Source organism: Grampus griseus, assembly GCF_964374135.1.
Source record: "Grampus griseus genome assembly, chromosome: 16".
In the NCBI taxonomy this organism is placed as follows: Eukaryota; Metazoa; Chordata; class Mammalia; order Artiodactyla; family Delphinidae; genus Grampus; species Grampus griseus.
Window position 1 is genome coordinate 46,489,018 of NC_139010.1, and position 27,000 is coordinate 46,516,017.

The window sequence follows — 27,000 nt, forward strand, 5'->3', positions numbered from 1 at the left end:
TGAAACCAAAGAGCAATGTAAAGGTAGAGGGAAAAGTTACTTTGGAAAAAATTCCCAGTGTTAGGAAAGATAGCCCATCTGGAGAATGAGTGGAACAATCCAACTGACAGTTAATCTAGATTGCGACTATAAAATAACTTTAATTCTCTTCATTGTTAACAGCAATGAAGTGAATTCTAGGTATATAGTTGTCTGATTGTGATATTCAAGTTAAACTAAAGCTTCTGCATGTACCTTGACAGGTACCATTTTTATGGTGGACTAATCCTATATCGTTGGTTACAAATCTGAAACAGAGTGAGTTTCCTATTTACAGTCAATCACATGTATATCGTGGGTTGTGACCCATATTTACATTTTGAAATACAAGCATATGTAAATATGACTTCTATACTTTATAAAAATGGACTCTTCTTACAAACCATCACAGTCAACTACATTTTCAAAGACATGACAGAAATTTCGTAAAACTCTTACCGATCCCTGAGAATGGTCCAGAGCTCTCCACCTAGGCAAGCTTCCATCAACATATACAAATATTTGCTGTCCTTAAATGTTCTGTATAATCTGTGATTTGCAAACAAGAAAACAAAGATTATAAACGTTACTGTCTTTTAAAAGCATGTAAATGTTTTCGGTGCCCGGATTACAGTCTTACTGTTGATTTACCAAGCTTGAAATCTTATTAAAAGAATGAGAAAGATCTAAATTCACAAAGAGGAAAAAGGAAGCGATGGCTCATGACTAAGATTTTCACACTGTAGGGGGTAGTCTCTCCTTTGAAATGGATTAATCCAAATGATTATGAACCAAGAGGGCTTCCTGGGGTTCCTCTAATTCCAATTTGGCTAACGTTTCAAGTGTGGCCTCTTGAGCGATATTTAGTGGTCATAAACATGCAGTGTGCATGGATATTCAGTAGGTGACACTTTAAAATATAGATGTGTATGACATTTATGCACTATTCACTTAAATTCATGTGATACCCTGTTTTCATCAAGTGCCACTGGCAAATTAACTAGAAAAGCTTCTGCGTATTAAAAAAAAAACCATTGTCTTATCAGTGCTCTCAAAATACCGAGATGGGATAGTTATTTCATTTTTTAACAACTTCAGAAAATATGCAAATAAAGAATATTCAAGGTAAAATAGTTTGATTTTTGGTATTTTGTCTTTCATGCACCAGAGGTCTATGCAGAGTTCTTGGAATAACAGGATAAAAATGGAACATTAAGAACTCTGATATCTCCTTTGGGAAAAACATGTTCTTTTCACAGAATCTGATTCTCATTAAAAAAAAAAAAAAAAAAAAGAATCAAAATTTTAGTGGTTTTTTTTTTTTTTTTTTTTTTTTTTCCGGTACTCGGGCCTCTCACTGTTGGGGCCCCTCCCGTTGCGGAGCACAGGCTCCGGACGCGCAGGCTCAGCGGCCATGGTTCACGGGCCCAGCCGCTCCGCGGCATGTGGGATCCTCCCGGACCGGGGCACGAACCCGTGTCCTCTGCATCAGCAGGCGGACTCTCAACCACTGAGCCACCAGGGAAGCCCTAGTGTTTTTTTATTTAGTAAAAACTTTTTTAAAATCAGATTAAAAAATATGTTTCTTTGTGTGAATCAGATGTGTAACAGTGAGTGCAAATGTGGTTGCTTTTCCACTTGGAGTTGGGGACTTGAGCCCTGGGACAGGGTCTTTACCTCACTATGAAATCGGAATGAGCCCCCTGCATGATCTGCTTCTCCGAGCGGATGTGCTCCTGCTGTCTCGTATCCACGATGTGGCGTTTCTTGAGAATTTTCATTGCAAAGGTTTTGGATTCTTCACTTTTCAATTGGACCTTAAAGAAAGCCAGAAGGGAGTAAGTGAGGAAAAAAAACCCCCACAGAGTTAATATAACAGAATGCATTCTTAGCCCCAAATTAACAGGTGCATGGAGCATTGAAATGACACCCCAAACACCACCTGTATCACAGTAAAGCCTTGCTGGAGCTGGGTTTGAAATCCAGGGCTCACAGCTGTTGCCCAATCTCATTCCACTGGAACTGATGCATCTTCACTAACTGGATTGCCAATTAGTTTTGTGCCCACTGGGATTAGAAGAGGGAAAGTGTATTTGATTCTCATTGTATTATTTCATTTCATTTCAGATAATGTGTTTGAGTATACTTTACAGTTTTTCTCCTTCAGTCAGAAAAGTAAAAATAAAAACGAATTCCTTCTCCAGTTTTACTTCGAGTGAGGAAAAAGTAGGACCATACGGTCCTATATGCTTTTCCTCTTTTTAGTCCTTGTCCACAAACATTTCTAGAGTTATTTAATTCAGTGATAGACCCTTGTCTCTGCTGAGACTGAAAATTTGTGTACTGTTATTTCTTCTTTTTATCTCACAGTCTTTCCCTTCCATTAAAAAAAAAGAAAGATAGTAACAAGATTTCTTTCTAAAGACTTTGGAAACTACTTTTCTTTTCCTCTCAAATAGGCATGATGGCTTTAATCTTGTCTGACCTTAAACCTTACTCCTTAGTTATACTAACTGGGAGACCTAAACTGAACCTTGATGTCCCCAATGCTTCCAAGCCTCTGTTACAGCCCCACATGGTTCTCGGTGGCTCTGGAGAGAGCTTGGGTCCTCCAGATGACATTCCTCAGACTGGTCTGTGTTCACTGTTTTACACAATATTTCAACAAGGTGACTTGCAAGGAAAAGAAGAGAGATAACTGAGCTAATCACTTAATGGCAATATAAAAGCGTTACCATTGAGTGTTCTCAAACCACAGAATTCTCAAGATAATACCAAACAGCCCATGTTTTTCTGAACTAATGAAAGCCTTGGAGAAATAACATGATAAGCTGTTCCTGCTTTTCAGCTGAAGTGGGGCTGTCCCCTCTTTAGTTGTGAACTGTTTACTTTAGCTGCAGGGATAGTGCAGGGATAGTGAAGGTCTTAAGTGTACTGCTCATGTACACATGGACAGACTGAATTCCATTGAGAGAACATTAATGTGGCAAGCTCTTTGGAAGAAAACACGAGGACACTTCAAATAAATAGGCCTCAGTTTGCTGCCAGCATCTGAGAATCTATATGACAGGTTAGAGGGGAAAATGGATATTTGAAAATGCCTTAACCAGCTAAAGGCCCTCTACTCCATTTGTGAAACTCTTTGAGATGACAGATGAGTGTGATACAAATGAATTCAGCTATAGTTCATAGTAAAATACAAAAATGTGAAAACCCACTTCTAAAAGAAATCTGGATAAGAAAGATGACATGAAAAATGAGCTGTGTCAGAGTACTAACACTCAGAGGAGAAGAAATCAGATCGTATTCCCTCTTTAGAGTCTGACCCAGGTAAATGACTGAAGAGTAGATCACACACCTAATGTACAAATTATGCTCTTTAGAGATGGTAACACACATTTTAACTGGTGCACAGGTTAGGAGGAAAGAACCCTGGCTTTAGGGTAACAGGTCTGGACTTAAATCCTGACTCCACTTAAGGCCTCTCTCAGTCCTCTTAGGCAGTTGAGTAACTGCTCTGAGGCCCAGTTCTTGCTGAGGATAACGCCACCTACTGTATGGAGTTATTGGGACCTTAAATGAGAAAGTGCCACCGCATGGGCATTCAGTGATGGTCTCTCTACGTGTACCTTGGGTAGATCAAATGTTGTCTTGAAAACAAGGCCAGATCTAGTCACTTCTCTGTTCAAAACACTGCAGTGGCTTCCCATCTCACTCATGGTAAAGACAAAGCTGTCACACAGTCCGACAAGGACCTACATTATCTGAACCCCCATTCCCTGTAAGCCTCACTTCCTCCTTGCTCACTGTGCTCAGGTCACACTGGCCATCTTGCTGCTCCTTGAGCATAACAGCAAGCTCTTGCTTCAGGCCATTTGCACATGCTGTTCTTCTGCCTGAATATTGTCTCACAGTTATCCTCAGGGCTTGCCCTCTCAGTTCCCTAAATTCTCTGCTCAAATGTTTCCTAATCAGAAAGTCTCTCCTCACACCAGTCTACATAAAAGAGTAATCACCTACTTCTCCCTTCCCTTTTTTAGTGTTCTCTATAGCTCTTATCACAAGCGAATGCACCAAATATTTATTCTGATTACTTGTTTAGTATCTGTCTCTTTTCACCAGTCTGTAAGCAACCCAAGACTGGGGATTTTTTTGTCCACTGTGCCTGACAAAGGATAAATGCTCATTAAATGTTTGTTGACTAAATGAATCAAAGAAAGGATGAAATAAGCCATGATGACTTATCACTGGCAAAGCCACAAAGAGAGCTAGTATCTCAGCTCCGTACTGTGTATCTCTGAGGTTAGCAGGATAAAAACAAGGGAAGCTATAAATGACAAGTATGTAGCATTTGCTCTTTTTCTTCTTTCCAAAACTGCCATTATTCATAAAAAAGGAAGAAAAGATTTCTAAATGCTGATGCTTCACAGGAAGTATACATGACAAATAACTATGTGATACAGCTCTGAATTTTCAGTTGTTATATTTACAAGATGTTTTCTTAACCTTGCTTTTCCTTGAATGACTAAAATGTGATATTATTCCCCAAAAGCCTACTATATTAGTAACATCATCTCTAGGATAATATCATCTGGGTCTTGGGGACAGTTATCCATCTACATCTAAATACAAAATAAATTTATGAAGAGACAAAAAGAAATGTGTTCACTGATATGTTAACAATGGTTTTCTCTTAGGGAGATTTTTAGTTGATTTAGCTCTTTTTAACTTTTTTGAATCGCTCAATTTTTATACAATTAGCATATCTCACTTTTATGGTAAGTAAAAATAATGACTCTGGTCATGGAAAAAAATTTTTTAAGTCTCTTTTAAATCAGAATAGCTATTTATTATTGTCTGACTCTCTCAAAGGATCTGGTTCAGTGGAAACCACTCTATTAGAATTCCATGTATGCAAAGACCTTGAGAAGTTCTGTATAGGATAGCAACCTATTCAAGTTCGGGCTGAGCCACACTATTCATCTCCTTAAAGTACGTGCCATAATTTTTTCTTTCAATATAAACTCTCAGTGTAAGTTACAGCAATTTGTATTTCAAGAGCCTAAGCTATTATGCTTTATTATGAAAGTGTTTTCACAAAACTAATACATGAAAAATTTTACGGTGAAATTTAGTGTGCTTTTTATTTGTCCTGTTGGTCAAATTAATTATACCAAGTCCACTTGTGCCAGTTTGAGATGATGATGATTTTGTAGCAGGCCAGCTAGAGATATGACATAGATGCTGAGTGTGAACAGAGGAAGGCAAAAGAAGGGGAAAGGAATACATTTCTTCTTCTTGCTCAGGAATCCTTCCCAGCCTGGGTGGTTAGGCATGATTCCCAGGTTTGTCTTTGCAGACTATCCTAACTCCATCTAGATGTACAGGCTAATGCACTGGTTGAGAAGGTGAGCTTTGAAATTTGACTACCTTTGTTTAAATCTCAACCTTTTTTTTTTTTGATTGTGATCTTGGACAAATTTCTGAAACTCTTTGTTTCCTCATCTGTAATATGTGGATAATTCTCTTAGGTTACCTGTGAACATGAAATAAAAGGGCCTATATATCAAACACAGTGTCTGGAACAGAGAACACATTCAGTTAGTTGCCTTTATTCTTTTGTGCTTCTTAGTTTAATGGTCTCTTCAGGCCAAAGCAATTTTCTCAAAATATGATCCACCACAGGATGAATGCCACTTTGTACCCATTCCTATTCCCACCCCATCCACTTCAGTTCTACCAAGGGAATAGTAGAGGTTTGAGAAGCTACATCTAAAAGATTGCTGGCCCTTGTACCATACTGGTTTCACTCTCAAGGTTTCTAGAAAGGAGACATGAATGAGAAAATGCTAATACTCAATATATTCTATGTTTTACAAGTAATGCTATGTGCTATATCGGAAATTAAAATTGGAAAAAGTTTCATTTACAGTACTTCAGTGTGAATCACTGTGTTGCCATTTGAAGGAATGTATCCTTGAGCAAAGTGAATCTTAATGTGGGAATTTTTGACAAAGATTTTGACACGTTCTTAACTATCAGGTTCTAGCTGGTGCCCAAATAATACTGACCTGAAGGTGAGAGGCAATGCCACCAGCATTATAAAGAGCTTTGAAGACACAATTGCTGGCTGTATTTAAATACATGCTTTCTTTTATCTGGGGCAGGTACTTGCTTTATAAAGGCTTGTCTCCTGTTGGACCTAATTCTTCGCTCTTGCGAGGAAGGAGGGTTATGATCAGAGCAAGGTTAAAACTAGCTCAGTGACAATGACTGGGAGCTGGTCCTTAGAATCTGTTTGTCCATTCATCTATTTAACTTGTTATTAACAGTTCATAGTTTATTTTGCACTGCAGATATCTTTTCATTATTTTGGGAGAAAATGAATTTCTGAACTATACTGTAATTAAAATGTTTTATTAAATATAAGGTTTGAACTGTCAATATCACTTGGCCTATTATTATGCAAAATTCCTTTGTAAACTAGTTCAAATTACATTTCCATGCACAACGAGAAAGGATGACTCACTTAGGTAAGCTAATACTATAGAACAAAGATGATGAAGTGAGCTTAGAAAAGCTTATACAGGAGGAGGTGGCCAAGATGGCAGAGTAGGAAGACCCTGAACTCACATCCTCTAACAGACACACCAAAATTATAACTACTTACAGAGGTACCATCTATGAGAACGACCTGAAGGCTAGCAGAAAAGATTTTCTACAACTAAAAACATAAAGAAGGAACTACCATGAGACAGGAGGGGGGGACAAAAACACAGTATTGTCAGGACCCACACCCTTGGGTCAGCAACTCACAAATAGGAGGAATATCACAATCATAGAAGTCCTCTCCAAGGAGCGAGGGGTCCAGGTCCCATAGTGGACTCCCTGGCCTGTGAGTCCTACACCTGCAATATGAGCCCCTATAACGTCTGGCTTTGAAAACCAGTGAGGTTTGTGTTTGGGAGAGCAGGAGGGCTTTAGGAAACAGAGACTTCACTCTTAAAGGGCGTGCACAAAATCTCACACACTCCAAGTCCCGGTAGTTTGAAAGGACCCTGGATCAGACCCACTTACTAATCTTAGGGAGCCTCTGGAGAGGCAGGGGGCAAGTAGGAGCACCCTTGGTGATGAAGACACTGGCAGCAGCCATTTTAGGGGGCTCATTCTACCATGTGGACACAGGCGCTGGCAAGTGCAACTTTGGAATCCTCTGTCTATCCTGATAGTGCTGGGTACTCGGCACCAGACCCAGGCTGGCACCTGCCCCAAGATGCACCCTGCCTCTCTGGCCCAGGTCATGCATACTGCTGTGTGGGGACTCAGCCCCACCACCAGTGGGACTAGCACCAGCTATGCAGGAAGCCTACCCTCCAGTGGGGCCTGCAGCCACTGCATGACGTACAGCCTTGGAGCCAACTGGCCTGGGTGGGGCAAGCCTGCTTACCAGCGCACCCACAGTAGTCAGCCCTACAACAACAGAAGTGTGCAAGTGGCCCACAGAGGGGCCTCCCCTAGAGCATACAGCTCTGCTAACCAGAGGGGAGTGTACTGCTGGGACACATAGGCTATCTCCCACATAAGGACACTTCTTCAAGATCAGAAAATATAATCAACATACCTAATACACAGAAATAAAACCAGAGACTTAGGCAAAATAAGGAGAAAGAGGGATATGTTCTGACCAAAGGAACAAGACAAAACCTGAGAAAAAGAACTAAATGAAGTGCAGATAAGCACTCTACCCAGTAAAGAGTTCAAGATAATGTTCATAAAAATGCCCACTGAGCTTGGGAGAAGAATGGCTAAACAGAGAATTTCAACAAAGAGTTAGAAGATATAAAGAGAACAAAACAGCTGAAGAACACATTAAGTGAAATGAAAAATACACTAGAAAGAATCAAAAGTAGATTAGATGATACAGAGGAATGGATAAGTGATCTAAAAGACAGAGTAGTGGAAATCACCCAAGCTGAACAGAAAAATGAAAAAAAGGATTAAAAAAAAATAAGGATAGTTTGAGGCCTCTGAGACAACATTGAGTGTACTAACATTCACATTATAGGAGTCCCAAAAGCAGAAGAGAGAAAGGGACAGAGGACTTACTTGAAGAGATAATAGTCAAAAATATCCCCAACTTAGGGAAGGAAACACATCCAGGTTCAGAAAGCACAGAGTCCCAAACAAGATCCACCCAAAGAGGTCCACACCAAGACACATTATAGTTAAAATAGCAAAAACTAAAGATAAAGAGAGAATCTTAAAAGCATCAAGAAAAAAGAAAATAGTTATGTACAAGAGAAATCCCATAAGGTATCAGCTGACTTTTGAGCAGAAACTTTGCAGTCTAAAAGGGAGTGGCACAATATATTTAAAGTGCTGAAAGGAAAAAAACCTACAACCAGGAATACTCTACCCAGCAAGGTTATCATTCAGATTTGAAAGAGGTAAAGAGTTTTACAGACAAGCAAAACCTAAGAGTTCAGCACCACAAAAACCAGCTTTACAAGAAATGTTAAAGGAACTTCTCTAGGCAGTAAAGGCCATAATTAGAAATATAACAATTATAAAAAGAAAAAATCTCACTGGTAAAGGCAATAGATCAACTACTTACAAAGTTAGCAGGAAGGTTAAAAGACAAAAGTAGTAAAATTATCTATATTCACAGTAAGTAGTTAAGGGATACACACAAAAAAGATACAAAACATGATGTCAAAAAAATTAAACAGGAGAGGGGAAGTAAAAATGTAGAGTTGTTAGAATGTGTTTGACCTTGAGCTCATCAATGTAAAATATTACTATAATAATATATATGTTGTTATATATGAACCTCATGGGAGCCACAAAGCAAAAACCTGTAATAGATAAACACACAAAAAGAGAGAAAAAAAATCCAAACATAACAGTAAAGATTCTCATCAAATCACAAGGAAAAAGAGCAAAAGAAGAAGAGAGGAACAAAAAAGAACTACAAAAAGAACCAGAAAACAATTAACAAAATGACAGTAAGTACATACCTATCAATAATTACATTACATATAAATGGACTAAATGCTCCAATCAAAAGGCGTAGAATAGCTGAATGGATACAAAACCAAGATCCATTTATATGCTGCCTACAAAAGACTCACTTCAGATCTAAAGACACACACAGAATGAAAGGGAGTGGATTGAAAAAGATATTCCATACAAATGCAAATGAAAAGAAAGCCAGAGTAGCAATACTTAATATCAGACAAAATATACTTTAAAACAAAGACTATAACAAGAGACAAAGAAGGGCATTATGTAATGATCAAGGGATCAAGCCAAAAAGAAGATACAACAACTGCAAATATATGTACACCCAACTTAGGAGCACCTAAATACATTAAGCAAATATTAACAGCTATAAAGGGAGAAATTGACAGTAATACAATAACAGAAGGGAAATTTAACACCCAATATATCAATGGACAGATCAGACAGAAAATCAGTAAGGAAACACTGGCCTTAAATGACATATTAAATCATATGGACTTAATATATACAACATTTCTTCCAAAAACAGCAAAATACATGTTCTTTTCAAGTGCACATGGAACAAATATCCAGGACAGATTACATGCTAGGCCTCCAAACAAGTCTCAATAAATTTAAGAAGACTGAAATCATATCAAGCATCTTTTCTAACCACAATGGTGTGAAACTATAAGTTATCTGAAAGAAAATAACTGCAAGAAACACAAACATGTGGAGTCTAAAAAACATGCTACTAAACAACCATTGGGTCCCTAAAGAAATTAAAAAGGAAATCAAAAAAATACCTGGAAACAAATAAGAATGGAAAAACAACAATCCAAAATCGATGGGATGCATAAAAGCACTTCTAGGGTAAAGTTTAAAGTCATACAAGCCTACCTCAGGAAACAAGAAAAATATCAAATAAAAACATGTAACCTTATACTGAAAGGAACTAGAAAAACAAACAAATCCAAAAGTTAGTAGAAGGAAAAAAAATACATATGAGAGCAGAAATAAATAAAATAGAGACAAAAAAAAAACTATCAATGAAACTAAGAGCTGGTTCTTTTAAAACATAAACTGTTAGCAAGACTTATCAAGTTAAAAAGAGAACCCAAAAATAAAATCAGAAATTAAAGAGGAGAAGTTACAATCAACACTACAGAAACACAAAGGATCATAAGAAATTACTATGAACAATTATATGGTAATAAAATGGACAACCTAGTAGAAATGGATAAATCCCTAGAAAGATACAATATCCCCAAACTGAATCAGGAAGAAATAGAAAATATGATCAAACAATACCAGTAATGAAACTGAATCAATAATAATAATAGTAGTAGTAGTAATAATAATATTATAATAAAAAATAACTCCCAACAAACATGAGTCCAGGACCAGACGGCTTTAGAGGTGAATTCTAGAAGACATTTGAATAAGACTTAATACCTATATTTTTCAAACTACTGCCGAAAATTAAAGAGGAAAAAAATGTTTTGGAACTCATTCTACCAGGCCACCATCACCCTGATACCAAAACCAGAAAAAGATACCACAATAAAAGAAAATTGCAGGCCAGATATCACTGGTGAATATAGATGCAAAAACCCTCAACAAAAATATTAGCAAACCAAACTCAGCAATACATTAAAATGATCATAAACCATTATCAAATGGGATTGATCCCAAGAATGCAAGGATGGTTAATGTCTGCAAGTCAATCAATATGATACTCCGCATTAAAAAAATTGAAAAATATCATCTCAATAGACGCAAAAAAATCTTGTGACAAAATTCAACATTGATTTATAATGAAAACTTAGCAAAGTGGGAATAGTGGAAGAATACCACAATATAATAAAGGCCATACATGACATAGTGACAGCCAACATCATATCCAACAGTGAGATGCTAAAAGCATTTTCTTTAAGGTTAAGAATAAGACAAGGATGCCCACTCTCACCACTTTTATTAAACGTAGTACTGAAAGTCCTAGCTACAGCAATCAGGCAAGAAAAAGAAATAAAAGGAATCCAAATGGGAAAGAAGCAGTAAAACTGTCATTGTTTGCAGATGAGATGATATTATATATAGAAAATCCTAAAGACATCACCAAAAAACTATTAAAACTTATAAATGAATTTGGTAAAGTTTCACAATACAAAATTAATATACAGGAATCTGTTGGATTTCTATACACTGTCTGATAGTTCAGATATCAGAACTATCAGAAAGATAAATTAAGAAAACAATCCCATTTATAACTGCATCAAAAGAATACCTAGGAATAAATCTAACCAAATAGGTAAATAATTGTACCCTGAAAACTAGAAGACATTAATGAAAGAAATTGAAAATGACAAAAACAATTAGAAAGCTATTCCATGCTCATGAATTGGAAGAATCAGTGTTGTTAAAATAACCGTACTACCCAAGGCAATCTACAGGTTCAATGCAATCCCTAGCAAAAGGCATTTTTCACAGAACTAGAACAAACAATACTAAAATTTGTATGGAAACAAAAAAGACCCTGAGTAACCAAGGCAATCTTGAGAAAGAAGAACAAATTTGTGGGGGTGGGGTGGGGTGGGGATCATGCTCTCTGATTTCAAACTATACTGCAAAGCTACAGTAATCAAAACAGTAGGTACTGGCACAAAAACAGACACAGAGATCAATGGAACAGAATAGAATGCCCAGAAATGAACCCACACTTATATGGTCAATTGATCTACAACAAAGGAAGCAAGGATATACACTGGGGAAAAGACAGGCTTTCCAATAAATGGTTCTGGAAAAAACTAAACAGCTACATGCAAAATAATCAAACTGACAACTTTCTCATACCATGTACAAAAAATAAACTCAAAATGGATTAAAGACTTAAATATGAGTCCTGGAACTATAAAACTCCTAGAAGAAAATATAGGGAGTAGGCTCTTTGACATCAGTGTTAGCAATATATTTCTCAATATGTCTCCTCAGGGAATGGAAACAAAAGCAAAAATAAACAAATTGGCTATACCAAACCAAAAATCTGTTGCACAGTGAAGGAAACTATCAACAAAACAAAAAGTTGGCCTATTGAATGGGAGAAATATTTGCAAACATCACATTAATAAGGAGTTAATATCCAAAATATGCAAAGAAACCATATAACTCAACATCAAAAAAACCCCAAACAATCTAATTAAAAAGTAGGCAGAGGAACTGAATAGACATTTGTCCAAAGAAGACATACAGATGGCCAACAGACACTTGAAAAGATGCTCAACATCACTAATCATCAAGGAGATGCAAATCAAAACCACAATGAAAATCCACCTCACACCTCTCAGAATGGCTATCATCAAAGATACAACAAATAACAAATGTTGGTGAGGATGTGGAGAAAAGGGAACCCTCATGCACTGTTGGTGGGCTTGTAAATTGGTATATATAGCTGCTGTGGAAAGAGTATGGAGGTTCCTATAAAAAATTAAAAATAGAACTGCTATATGATCCAGCAATTTCACTTCTGGGTATTTACTCAAAAAACCCCAAAACACTAATTCCAAAAGATATGTACATCCCAGTGTTCATAGCAGCATTATGTACAATAGCCAAGATATGGAAGCAACCTAAGTGCCCATCAATAGACGAATGGATAAAGAAGATGTGGTGTGTGTGTTTTATATAAAATAAAATATTACTCAGCCATAAAAAGATGAAATCTTGCCATTTGCAACAAAATGGATGGATCTAGAGAGTAGTATGCTAAGTGAAATGTCAGACAGAGAAAGAGAAATACAATATGAACTCACTTATATGTGGAATCTAAAAGCAAACCAAACAAACAAAACTAAAAGAAAAGAGACTCATAGACACAGAAAACAAATGTATGGTTGCCAGAGGGGAAGTAAGTGGGGGTGGTAAAATAGGTGAAGGGGATGAAGAGGTACAAACATCCAGTTATAAAATAAATAAGTCAGAGGGATGTAACATACAGCATAAGGAACATGGTCAATAATATTGTAATAACTGTATGGGGACAGATGATTACTAGGCTTAACTTCGGTGATCATTTCATAATGTAGGCAAATATCAAATCACTATGTAGTACACCTGAAACTAACATAATATTTGTACATCAACTATATTTCAAGAAAAGAAAAGAAAAGCTTACACAGGAAACCTGGGTTCTAGTCCTCGATCTTTCACTAATAGGTTTATGTTTAGTCATATAATCTTACTGGGCCTCAGGCCACCTCTCAGAAAATGAAGGGCCAAACTAAATTACATCTAAGGGTTCCTTCCAGCCGGAAGATTCTATGAACCTGAAATTTGACATAATAAATATGCATTGTGAAAGCACGTTCATTATATTTAACCTTATGGAAACAGCCCAACAAACCTGTGGCAATAGCTTGGGCCAAAGGATAAAGGGGGAATTACCCAAGTAACACAAAGGTGGCATAAGGAAGCATGATGATTCACTCTGGAAGCATCACCCTGAGTTTACAGCACATGCATATTCTCCTGGGATGTGGAGGTTTTATTTGCTCTGTTCTCTCAAGCCCAACGCGTAAAGGGGATCTGCTTCTTAACTGTTGTATTTTCTGTGTTACTAATTGTCAAAGAACATGCGCTGGATAGAAATAGTAGTAGCTTTCCCAAGAAGAGCACTAAAACAGACTCCAAGGCATAAGGAAATCCTAATTGTAATAGCTGGACAACAGCAAAACAGGAATGGCAAATATTTTCTCTAAACAAACCAACACACAATTTAATCAGGCAATCCATGTTACATGGGATGGCATAAAATCATTTCTTTATTTTGGGCTGTCTTTAAACAGGGAGGAAATAGATTTCTAAGTAATCCAGGAACAATATGGCCATGGTCTGTATTGTAAAATTTAAGTAGCTCACATTTAATCCAAATTGAGGTAATTTACGGAATTCATGACAAGGCCTATAGTGAAAAGAAAAGTTCTATAAGTGAAGATGGAAAGAAGGAGGGAGGAAGGAAGGCAGGCGGGGTGGCGGGGGAGGGAGGGAATAAAGGAAGGAAGGGAAGGAAAGAAGGAGAAAGAAAACCCTAGACTGAGAAAAATGTATAGGTCCTATTCTATAAGATAAACTGTGCCAAACTGTGGGAGTATGCTTTTCTCTACTCTGGTTACAGTTCTCAACCAGATTCACCAAAAGAGGCAAAAGACGCATAATAAAACTTTAACAACCAAGTAAACCAGCAAGCCAACTATTAGACCCTCTAGACATGTTGTTCTAGGTTGTTCTGTCTCCATCATTTTGCAATACTCCCCTATTGCCAGACAATGCTTCACAACCTATCAGATACTGGCCTCAAACTCCATGTTCAGGAAACAACTTAAACAGCTCTGTTCAGTAGCAGTTGGGTACAGTAACAAAGCTGAAGTAGGGTAATAAAGGAGCCATAAAATCACCATAAACTTCAAAAAGAAAAAAGGCATGAAGTTGCTGTGTATTAAACACCTTTGTATTCAGATCCATATTGAAGTAAATTTACAATTATACATGTAGAAAATAAAAATATTTAGTGTAAAACAAAGTTTTAGTGTAAGAAAACATGCAGTAAAAAAGGCTAATCTTTAGAGAGAGAGTAAATTAGTAGTTGCTGGAGCTGAGGGTAGGAATGGAGAGCATTTGCAAATGGGCCACAAGGGTTCTATTAAAGTGATGGAAATGTTCTAAAATTGGATTGTGGTGGTCATTGTACAATTCTGTGGTAAGTAGATTATACCTCAAAAAAGCTTTTAAGGAATTTTAAAATAAGAAAAAGCCAGAAAATATGTGTATCTATATTTTTTAGTTCTTGTCTTTATTGATTGTGAGATAGGTATATTTTTAATTTACATTTTAAGGAACTAAATGTCAGAAATGTTTTTCTTTCTATGCTTATCTTTACCCCTTCAATAAAAGTTCCCCAATTAATCAAAACTATATTTCATTTTTACTCTAGTTTCTGTAAACTATTAACATTTTTATAAAAAATTTTATTCTTTTTTATGACTTCTCTATTTGCTATTTATTAAAAGTCCTAAATTCAAAGAAGTCCTCATGTCCAAAAAAAAGGTGGGATCATGGGTCATTTTAAGCAAAATGTACATAACTATCACACAATTCTTAAAACTTATCTAGTCAAAATAATACATATTTGCTGGGTAATGTCTTTTATTATTTTAATAATGTACAAACTACAATCATACCCAAGTTCATAATATCTGGAGCCTCATTTTCCTCACTTAGAGAATAAAACCACATTATTTTATAGTCACAGATATTGTAAGACCAAATCAGATAGTGTATGTGAAAGTGCTTTGAAAATTAAAAAGTGCTATGTAAGAATTACCATTATTACCATGACTTCCAAGATATGTGGGAATGCTAATTAAAATGGATACTTATAAATAGTATTTTCCTGTTACAATTCATAATTAAATCTGGTTTTAAATTAGTTGTTCCAACCACCCAAATGAAATAGAAGGAACAGGAAAAATTAATGTCTGAATTTAAGGAAGTTTTTTTTTCAAAGAGAAAGAAAAAGCAGTGTTATTGCTCTAATGCAAATAACTTTTTTGGACATGACATACTAATGTGTCCAAGTATTCAGGAAGAACCGACTTAACTACATTACTGAAAGTGACATCTTTTAAGAGCACAGAAAGCTTCTATTCTACAAAGTAGTATTGGACTGTACTCCTCAACATTTCCTAACCAAAAAAAAAGAATTCTTATGTGAGAATTACTTTTCTCTGTGTAATAGTAGTAGCTTTTTAAAATTTATTTTATCTACTCTTTTTCGTTTAATCCCACTTGCCATTTGCACAAGTGATAATCAGGAGACAGTCTCTGCTTTTCATCCTTGTTTTCCTTCCCAGGGTCACCTCAACTTCTTATCAAAATGTAACGCCATTTTCTCTGTAACTTGCCTTGAGACCTAAAATTCAGTTTTACAGCTAGTGATAAGAAACATAAGGAAATATCTGTACCTTTAAATTCAAATTGAGTTAAAAATATGTGAAGCAATTTTCATAGAGAAAATAGTTTTCATTTTAATTTTTTAAAAAGACGTTTAACTTTTAGTTCAGAGGCAGATAAGAAAAAGAACTTCATACTTTTCTGTTTTCAATTACAACATGAACAAAAGTTTGGACTATTTTATAGAAATCATTTGCAAAGGAAAGAGCGCTTGTGATTTCCCTTAATAGGGAATTAGCACTGCTACATTTTGACTCAAAAGGCTACCAACATTGATTCAAGATTGTTTCCTGAAATGTGAAATTTAAATACACCATTTCTCTTCCCTACAGTACTTGTGTTAAATAAACCCTATTTCATTTTGTAGGGATATTAAAATTGATTTTATTACCTATGATGCACTTTAAATTGTTTTCCTTCATAATCAAATAGTTTCTTTCCCTTAAGATTTAATTTCTATGCATAATCTCACTCATATAAAGAAATACTACATGAAATAGTTTAACTGTTGAATATTTCACATAATTCAACTTATTCTAATACTTACAAGCACACTTATAACTTAAAACTTCACATAGATGGAGTTGAGTATCGTAAGCTGACACTTAAACTTCTTTCATTTATTGACACAGTGAAGATTTAAAATGAGTTTAAATGATCTAGAGAGAATCGTATATGGCAAAATTCAACTCTCTGAGATGTGAACAGATTAATTTATGAGAGGTTTTGCATTCTAATCACACTTTTGAGATGTTAGACATAAATAACTTTATAATTTTTTTAAACTGTTACTGGAAGACTTTTAATCAAATGGCTTATAATCAGATCTTAATGTCCTAATATATGCTATATTCAAACTTCACCCTTTCTGATATTAATAAAAGTATAGCTTCTTTCTCTGTTTTTCTACTTCAAAATTTTCACAAGATTTCGTACTTCACACGTAGTTAAGCCAGTTCAACATGTGTTTACTGGTTTTTTGCTTATGCTAACTTATCTACGAAAAACAGTCGCATTAAACATTGAAACTGCTTTGTTCATGAAGGTGGAATCTGAGATTGCAGCCATGACCAGACAGTGGTTCCCATTGGTTTAGCTTGTTACTTTTGGGGTATTGATGATCTCCCCACTCTTACTGTGAATTTGCAAGGCAGTTAACTGAAGCTGGGGCTAAGTACCAAGCCATCTGGCCCACAAAATCTCCTGATTTCTTAGCCCAGTGTTTAGCCTAATATATGGTATATGTCAGCGCAATGGGGGATGTTAATATGAAGGACAGAATATGAATTAGCAATAAATTAAATGTATACAGCTGATAAGCTACAGTGAAACATTCAGAATCATCTTTTTTATATTTATTTCTAGAAAGCAAGATAAATCATTTCATTTTATTTAAGAGGACATGGCTATTTTCAACATTACTAACATACACAAGGAGACTGTTCTTCCCCTTCACGGAAGGGATCTCTCTTTGAAAGTGTTTACATAAAATTTTCAGGGACGAGGAATACATCTTGGCACAAAGTAAACTACCTTATTCAGAAGAGAAATTATGATGTTTATCTTTGGGAGCACTGCCACCTCAAAAGAGCCCTTCTAGTCACCTTATAGTGTATTCTTTTATTTCATGGGTGGAAGTTGAGAGCTGAGTCTGTGTTTATTTGTGTTCTTCTCTTGACCTAATGCCCCCCAATGCCCAATGCCTTAAAGTCTAATCTCCTTTAAGAATATAGTACAGTTATACCCTATCAGTTGGTTATCTAGTATTTCTCACTGCTCCCTCACACAACCTCTAGTCAGGCCACTTGCTTTGGTGTCCTGTGAAAACACATGGCCTTCTGTGTTGTAAACTTTTCCTGGAATGGCCTTTCCCCCAAATGGCCTTTTCGCATCTGTTCATTTAAATCCCAACCTATTCTCTAAGCCCTGGCTCAAGTTCTGTGTCTTCTCAGGGCCTCGCTACATCATCAGCTCCAAATGCTCTCTTTTTGAAATGCTGAAAACCCTTCTTCATGATTTAGAATTTAATGCAATACTAAAGGATTTCACTTGCTATTTTTCATATGTATTGATCTTATCTTCTTACATAGGAGAAGGCAAGATGTTCTTTGAGGGCACGAATCACACATGATCTTGCTATGTCCCACAAAAAATATTTAGGAAATTTTTTAATAGATAATCTTTTACTGAATGTGACGTGACCATAAATTCACTGGATTAAAAAAAAATCAAATTTATGTCACAGAAAACAAAAAGGTGAGTGACCAAACTGTTAAGTGGTGATAAGATAAGTTTTGGATGAACTGTTTTAAGCCATGGAAAGACATGGCCAGTGCCTTCTAGATTTACAATTGGCCCTTAGTATCCTTGAGGGATTGACTCCAGTCTCCCCTGTGGATACCAAAATCCTTAGATGCTCAAGTCCCTCATATAAAATGGCATAATATTTGCATATAACCTAAATACACCCTCCTGTATACTTTAAATCATCCTTAGATTGCTTATAATACCTAATACAATGAAAATGCTATGTAAATAGATATAAATACAGCACAGGTAATATATAAATAGTTGTAAATACAATGTGAATGCTATGTAAATTGTTTCTGGTGCGTGTCAAATTCAAGTTTTGCTTTTTGAAACCTTATCGAATATTTTCAATCTGAGGTTGGATGAATTCATGGATGGGGAACCTGTGAATATTGAGGGCCAACTGTGGATTGATCTTTCTAGAAAAACATGAAGGTTTAGAGGAGGAAATGCTAACATTTCGCTTTACTATAGAACACTAATTTCAAACACTTTTAAAGAAAAATATTCATTTCAATAGATGGCTAGTGTATAAAATTCCTGTAATTTCAAAAGATGTATAAGAGTGTGACTGTTCGATTTGTTGTCGTTCATTTAGTCTAAACTGTATTCCAGCTATCGATGTACTAAAGAGAATATATTCTACAGTAACAAGATGAATTCATGCATATTTTACCTTATTTGTATATGTCAAAGCAGAGATAAATTTTATTACCTGTGATTTCTGCTTAGAAACTATCTTGTGGTTAGATGTTTTAGAAGTTGCAGTATACAGGCATACTTCATTTTATTGCGCTTCATTTTTTTATCACACTTTGCAGATACTGCATTTTTAACACATTGAAGGTTTATGGCAACCCTGTGTCAAGGAAGTCTGTCGATATCATTTTTCCAACAGCATTTGCTCACATCGTGTCTCTGTGTCACATTTTAGTAATCCTCACAGTATTTCAAACTTTTTCATTATTATTATATTTGCTATAATAATCTGTGATCAGTGATCTTTGATGTTACTACTCACTGAAGACTCAGATGATAGCATTTTATAGCAATAAAGTATTTTTTGATTAAGGTATATACATTGTTTTTTTAGACTTAATGCTCTTACATGCTTTATAGACTATAGTATAGCGTATACATAACTGTCAAAAAATTCCAAAACCAAAAAATTCCTGCTACTTGCTTTATTGTGATACTTGCTTTATTGCAGTGGTCTGGAATTGAACCCGCAATATCTCTGAGGAATGCCTGTATTGTGACTGCACCTATTATGTTCAATTAGCATCTATCAAATTGGATTTTTATTAACTATCTGAATAACTTATTTTCTCAGAAATCAACACTATCACAATTACTAATTTGTGTCAGTTTTCATTCTTTTGAAGAATAAATATAAATGAGGATGACATATTTAATAATAATCCAAGTAGGGTATTTCTAGAGAAAAGACTATGTTAAAATGAGGCAATTTTGAGTTTTCAACCAGCACAGAGTGCTTATTCACCTTGGCTACAGAGGACACAAGGCCTTAGGATGGGAGGGTTTCCCAGGCATCCTCTGCAGCATAAATCACAGTGGGCACAAATGGCAGTGCTGTCCAGCGATCCCACAGCTATTCTGTTTCACTGTCATGTGGCCTGGCAGTAAGAAGCTCTTGAAGGGTTTTCGTCTCATGTGGGGTTTCCCTTTGGCTTAGGCTTTCCCCTTACATAATGATGAAACAAAACTCTGTGACTGAGCAATAGGTTTATCACCTAATTTCTTGCCTAATCATCTCTTAGTCCCTATTTTTTTTAGTTGCTTTACATAGCCTTCCACGTCACTTGCATGTGACACACAGTGACCAAGCAGCTGGCAAAAATGCCATGAGAGTGGTATGGATGCCCATATGTACAGCACACAGACCCTGTTAAACAAATGTGATTGCGAGTGTGGCAGAATTCTTACACCTTGCTACCACATTGCCCCCTCCTGGGCAATCCGATCATGGGATTGTGGCACAGGAGAAAAGACCTTTGTCCTCCATTTGGCAAGAGCCAGACCCTTATTATGCCCAATCAGGGTGCCATGGTTTAAGAAGATTGTGGAGAAACTGGATATGATTGAGCAGTTTGCACCAAAAACGATTTCCTGTTGAGAGGTTAAGAGGTGGGGCTTTACGATTTAGAAGAGAAATGGATAAATAAGAGCAGACTACTTCAGGTACACAAAGGTTTAGTGTGAGGAAGACTGAAAATTGTTCCCCATCTCTACTCATGACAGATCAGAAAGTAAGGAGCTTTCGTGGTTTGGGGGAATTTAATAGAAGCTATCACTGAAGGTCATTTGAACACCTTAGCCTCACTCATGCATTGGAGAAATGCTTGTATTCTCAGCACTTGGCCTAACAATGGGAGAAAAAAGAGTAAAATATTTCATTCCCTTCCTTTTCTATGGGTAGAGCTGAAAATGATAGTTATCATTAGAATATTTTAATAATAATAACAACACTGCCAACACTTACTGACCTATGATACGTGAGGCACTATTTTGGGACTTCAACTCATTTAATCTTTGCAATGCCTGAGGCACACAGCCTATTATTATCCTCCTTTTAGAGATGAGGAAACTGAGGCCCAAGAGGTTTAAGTAAATGACTAATCACACACAGCTGGTAAGACCTCAATCCAGACAGTCTGATTCCAGAGCTCTAGCTTTTAGCTACCACGTGATACTGTCTGATCTTTATTTTTTCCTCCACAGATATTTTAACACTCAACTAGGAGCCGCAAAAGAGAAGACAGAAAAAAGAGTCTCTGAAGGTTCGACAGAAGAAGAGGTGAATAGCAGATAATCATGGCATCTATTCCGTATTTATGTCTAAGACAGGTTCTTGAATTCTAGAAGACTTTTCTTAAAAAACAAACGTGTACCTATGATAATAAAGTGACACTTGTCTGATTTGATAATGGTGGCTGTTAGTGGTGGTAATAAGAATCTAAATATTTTTAGTAGTCAGAATGATAAAAAAAAGAAAAAGTCTAGTTTAAACATCAGTAGTTCTGGGCAAAAACAACAGCTCTTTCAGTGACCGTGTGGTCTTAGGTCACTTATACACATTATTCATGACTTAGCTCCTGTGAAATGTGGCTTATGCCTCCTATGATAGCTCTAAAGGCAAAATTATATACTGGATATGAGAGCCATCTGAAGATTGTAAAGCTGGGTTCAAATGAAAAGCTCGATGATTTTACTAAGAAAGTAATACTAATTTATTAGTAAACATTATTAATATCAGTTTATTAACAAACTATCCTGCAGTAGTTTCATTGTACGAGAGCAGACCATAACGCTTGAGGTTATTTATGGCAACGCCTTGATGTCGATCCTCTGTCTTAGAAATGCTGCCTCCTCTAAGAAATCTTGCCCCTCCACGCACTGAGCACGTGCTTCTCATACTCTGATTATGGGTTTACTTATTAGTTTGCATGATTGTCCCTCCTAGTGGACTGTGAGTCCCTAGAGGCAGTGGCTATTTTCTGTTAAACTGTGTATATCCCAGCAGAGAGCTCACTACATAAATACATAATAAATTGTGTAGAAAGAATATAATCCAAGAAGACAGAGATTATGTTTTCCATATCATTCTTCCTATATTTTATCCAAGTATGGTGCTCTGGTATATGAGGCATTAAATTGCTGAATGAATAGATTACATATTTATTATTTAAAGTAACTGCTACATAGCATTGCTAGATTAAAAAGTTTGACTTGTACCAATCTACTCTGAAAAGCAAGCACCTCTCTGACAAGGGCAAAGGAGAGTAAATTCGGAATGTGACCATAAAGCAATGGGACTAATTTTCACTTGTAATTTGTAAAATCCATCTCCTTATTTTAGTCACGTCTTGTAAATTAAGAGAATTACCTAGATGTCTTATAGCTTTAATGAGTAAATCATATATTTTAAAAAAGCTGAGTTCTTTAGCTGAAGGTATCTCCAGCCAGTGTTAAGGGAAGCATCACACAAATTCAGTGAAACATTTTACGGCTCTAAACCTTTCTTGTCTAATATTTAAGTAAATAACATCATTCTGCCCATCAAAGTCAGAAATCCCAACTACAGCACAAATGGACAAATACAAAAATAGTGGTAGGTCAATCTACTTTTATGGAAGGGGATTTCTCCTACTGCCTGATGGCAACAGTAACTATTTACTGAACTGTACACAGTCTCAGGGAGTTCCTAACGTACTGTACTGGTGTCTGATATCAGGGACTCCTCCATGTTCAGGAGAGGTGGACATTAATCTACATTCTCAAATATGGTTTTTATCCACACAATCTGGAATGCAGCAACTCAGTCACAAGAGTACATTTTTTTCTAATTTTTGTTGTAATATGTCAGTTTTTAAATTTATATTTTAAACAAAGGCACAACAGAACATGCGTTCATTTGGTTCACACCATATTGATGCCATGTGTTTAATGTATGAACTTGTGCCAAAACGTCTTCTTCATCTTCACTTAGCTGTGTGTGTATACACACAAATAAACATGTGTGTGAAATAAATTATATAAAATATTCATACCATATTTTCTAATACAGTTATATATATGTGAGTATAGATATGTACTATAATCTAAATAGGTGCTTATAACTACAGAATAACTACAACACCATTTACTTAATTTTTAAAGCAGTGGTGAGAATAATTATATGTATATAGATAGATATATAATACATGTAATTATACCTCATCTCCCTTTATATATATTTAAATTTACATTTTAGTTATTGTGATTATAGATAGAGTGCATAATTAAGTTAGTGAGCACTGCTCAGAACTAAGGAAGTAAATAAAGATCACAGAAAATCAGCGGGTATTAAGTGCTTTATGACTCCTCCTCATTAAGTAAATGTGTTTACCTTTCATTTAATATGCAGAGGTTTTCTAAAAAGTAAGTTGGTGTTTATTTTATTTTTCATTTACTGATTACATAACATATTTCACTTTGTTGCAAACTCTGTTGTGCTGAAATGAGAGTATTTGGTACCAATTTAGGAACAATAATGATTAGAGAGAGAAGAAGAGAGAAATCTTAATCTAGGAGAAAAAATTAAGAAGGAAGACAGGACTCTCAAAAGCATTTAAAGAGCAATCACCTACCAGTTCTACTCGTCCGAAACCTCCAACTCCAAGGGTGTCAATGATGTTGAAATCAGACAGCTTCAGGTTGGCGAAGAAAGCAGCTTCAGCTTCATATCTGGAGTTTTTGATGCGAAAAAATGGAAATTTCTTAGAGGTGGAAACACGAGTACCACGTACAACTGTACCGGAATGACATGACTGTGAAACAGGGTTTACCTGCTTAAACTCCATCTTGCTTTTAGAGTCTGCGTTTTCTCACACTCATAATTTTTTGGTCCCAGTTGTGCAGAATAACATAGATTTGCACTTGTATTTCAGAGTAGAAAAATACAAAGTACCCACTGCATGTCAGTCATGTGACTGATAAATCCAGTTATCAAATCAAATTTACATCTCAGTGTTTTTCTATGCGTCTTCTTGTGAGCACAGATTGAGTTGTTCTTTTTTGGTTTTGTTTTGGATTTTTTGGTTTTGCTTGGTTTTGTGTTTGCTGTTCAGATTTTGGATGGCGGTTTCTCATCAGTTTCCCTTATCCACAGGCTGGCAGTGGCTCCTATTAATGTTTATTAAAAGCGGCAAGATCATTGAGGTCTCTGGAGTGAAATCACGGCCAGGTTTTATGAAAACAGATCCGAAAAGCTGAGGACTGATGTGAAACTGTCTGAAATGGATGATTTCTGAAGCATATTCACATTCCTAAAAAGTGTCTTCCCTTCATTTGTGTTTACCCACTGACTCTCAGCTAGTAATTCCAGTCTTTATGCTTGCCAGTTTCTTAGATGAGTGGGGTGAAGGAGCACAGACTAGCCTCCAAAAGTTTAACTCTAGGCACATGTAAATTGGACACATGCAAGTGGCCAAAATAAGCTTCCCCTGATGAGACAAGTGAATATGAGCTGCTTAAAATATCTCCTTATTAAAGCCCCTACTATTTTTAGAAAGGGCAGTAAGGCATAAAGATGATGACCCTCCCACTCACTAAAGTCAGGTCAGGGAGTAATTCAGCTGTCTCAGAAATAAAGTATTTGAAGAGCTATGTGTAACCCATGACCTTCAGCCAGGCGGTACCTGATTCAGTAGTATGCTATAGATAGACATGATGAACATGCTTGAAATAGTGACACAGTTTGTTTATGTCAGCTTTTGGATAGAATCATTCACAGGCATGTTTGGCCTTAAGCTGTGTAACATTTTAGCTATTTCATTATAATCAAACACAAATTCAGACTCTCCACTTGGGAAAAATGTAAAACAGTTATCTAGGTGAGCTTTCAACACTCTCCAATTTACAATGACAATTCTGGTTTTTAACACATTAATTCTTGAAAGACAAGATGGTAAACAGTGTTTCTCGTTATTAGCTGATGATGGGAAATCAACTCTCTCTAGTCAACCTCTATAAACAAGACTGCTAGGCATTCTGAATGGTATCTATAGATTTCTCTCATTAACTACACAATCAAGAGATCAACATAGCACTTCAGGAGATGGTTTACTAGAATGGAACATAAGCAACAAATGTGCATTTCTAGCATTCCAACTGGCTCACAGCTTTTGGAAAATTAAAACTCCATCCCATTTAAAGGGCCAGTGACAGAGTTCACTCCAACAGGTGTTTAAAAAGGACACCTGCTGGGATCAGACCCCCACCCCCACCCCCGCTCCACCATGATAATATGTAGGTGTTCAAGAATTTCCGGCAGTCAAATTCTTAATGAGATTGTTTTTGAATAATATGTGCTTGCTGGATTTAGAAATCTCAGATTGAAAGGGTAAACTCAGACTACTCTGACACCATTTTATATATTTAAAGTATGGTGTTATTACTTATAGCTCTTGAAGACGCACCTCCCCCCAAAATCCTTATATTTGGGTTCTGTAAAATTAGTCTGGAAATGTCTAAACAAGTCATCTTCAGCCATTTGTTGCACATCAGAACTTCCTGAGCATCTTTTAGAAACCACTTAATCTGCGTCCCACCATAGATCAAGTTGATCAGCAATCTCTGGAAGCAGTATCACGTATCTATACACTTTTACAGCTCCTTGGGTGATTCTGATGTACAGTTAAGGGTTGAGAACCATAGTTCTAACCCCTCTGAAAGCCTCAGGAGGTTCCAGAGCCATAGAAGAATTTTGGGTTGGATTAAAATGATCCAAGGAAATCAGTAGCTGTCCAATGAGTCTGGAGTGTGATGCATTCATGGCAAAAGTATTGGGGACTCATAACTTGGCCTTGACTCCTGCCCCTGTTGTCCTAGACCCATAGGAATGAACAATAGCTCTGTAATGGCTAACACAGCTTTAAAAGAAAAAAAAAAAAAAAGCAACGTTGATAAAAAAAAAGACAGATGCAGAATGCAAAACTTTGCTAATTACTTTGCTATTATTTCTAGGTGAATTTTTAAAATACTTCCTAGTTGGGTGATTTTTATGGAGTGGTTGGTGAGATGCCTGGCTCACGGGCCCAGCCGCTCCGTGGCATGTGGGATCTTCCCGGACCGGGGCACGAACCTGTGTCCCCTGCATCGGCAGGGGGACTCTCAACCACTGCGCCACTAGGGAAGCCCCAACCAAGGAAATGTTGTTGCTTAGAACTTCATGTCTTTTTTTTTCCTCATTGAGATTACTCTTTAGGGAGTCGCTTCATCACAGAGACTCTGTACACTTTTCCTTTTTGAATAAATAGCTTTGTTTTTTAACATGGAAATCACCACCCGAAGAGACCTTTGTAAAAAAGCCAAACTATAGATGATTTAGCTTCTGGAGGTATCTCACCCCTCTAGCTCGTAACTTGGAGGGACGTTTTCATTCTTTCTTTTTACTCAGGAATTATTTGAAAATAATTTGAATCTATCCGTTATGTTCTACATTCTTTAGAGTTGATAATTTTGAGTGGGGAAGGAGACAAAATAAATTGGTTAAGTAAATGGCTCCTGTCCTATAAAACTTCTCTTGCCTGAAGGAGGTAACCGTGGAACACAAGTACCTAGCTTACTTACTACTGTGGGGTACCAGGTCCAAGGAATTAGGCCCAGATTTATGCAACTCTAAAATCCATCTGTGCAAAAGTGTTTATGAGAGGGACAGTTCCCAAGTGTTAAGGGAAATATATATCAGTAAGGCATTCAATTCCCGACGTTTGGTTGCTTAAAATCTAGCAAAGAGTATGAAGTGTATTTTCTAATGTTCCTACCTTAGTTTGAGATACAGATTTTTTAAGAGAACACTATTATTTACAGTTGACCCTTGAACAATGCAAGGGTTGGGGCGCCGACCCTCCTACGGTCAAAAATTCATGTATAATTTATAGTGGGTCCTCCATATCCACAATTTTTCTGTATCCATAGTTCCATATCTGCCCATTCAACCAACTGGATCATGTAGTATTTACTACTGAAAAAAATCTGCAGATGAGTGGATCTGCACAGTTCAAACCTATGTTGTTCAAGGGTCAACTGTATTCATTTTTTTTTTTTTTGGTATAGGGTGAAAGCTGTGGATTCTCTTTCCAGAAAAATGCAGATACTGACATA

The 27,000-nt window shown here is 36.4% G+C and overlaps 1 protein-coding gene across 5 annotated transcripts in view; it reads right to left on the minus strand.

Annotated features, from left to right (window-relative positions):
• The window catches only part of PRKG1 (protein kinase cGMP-dependent 1), a gene marked incomplete at its 5' end in the record, with an annotated part of 1,185,104 nt that overhangs the window by 21,390 nt on the left and 1,136,714 nt on the right, over positions 1–27,000 (minus strand). For all 5 annotated transcript variants that reach the window (XR_014297858.1, XM_082673091.1, XM_082673088.1 and 2 more), the window contains 3 exons: positions 478–567; positions 1,696–1,835; positions 23,484–23,580. Coding sequence is in view for 4 of the 5 variants with exons in the window: in XM_082673091.1 (XP_082529217.1) it covers positions 478–567; positions 1,696–1,835; positions 23,484–23,580 (327 nt within the window). The remainder of the gene's footprint in view (positions 1–477; positions 568–1,695; positions 1,836–23,483; positions 23,581–27,000) is intronic.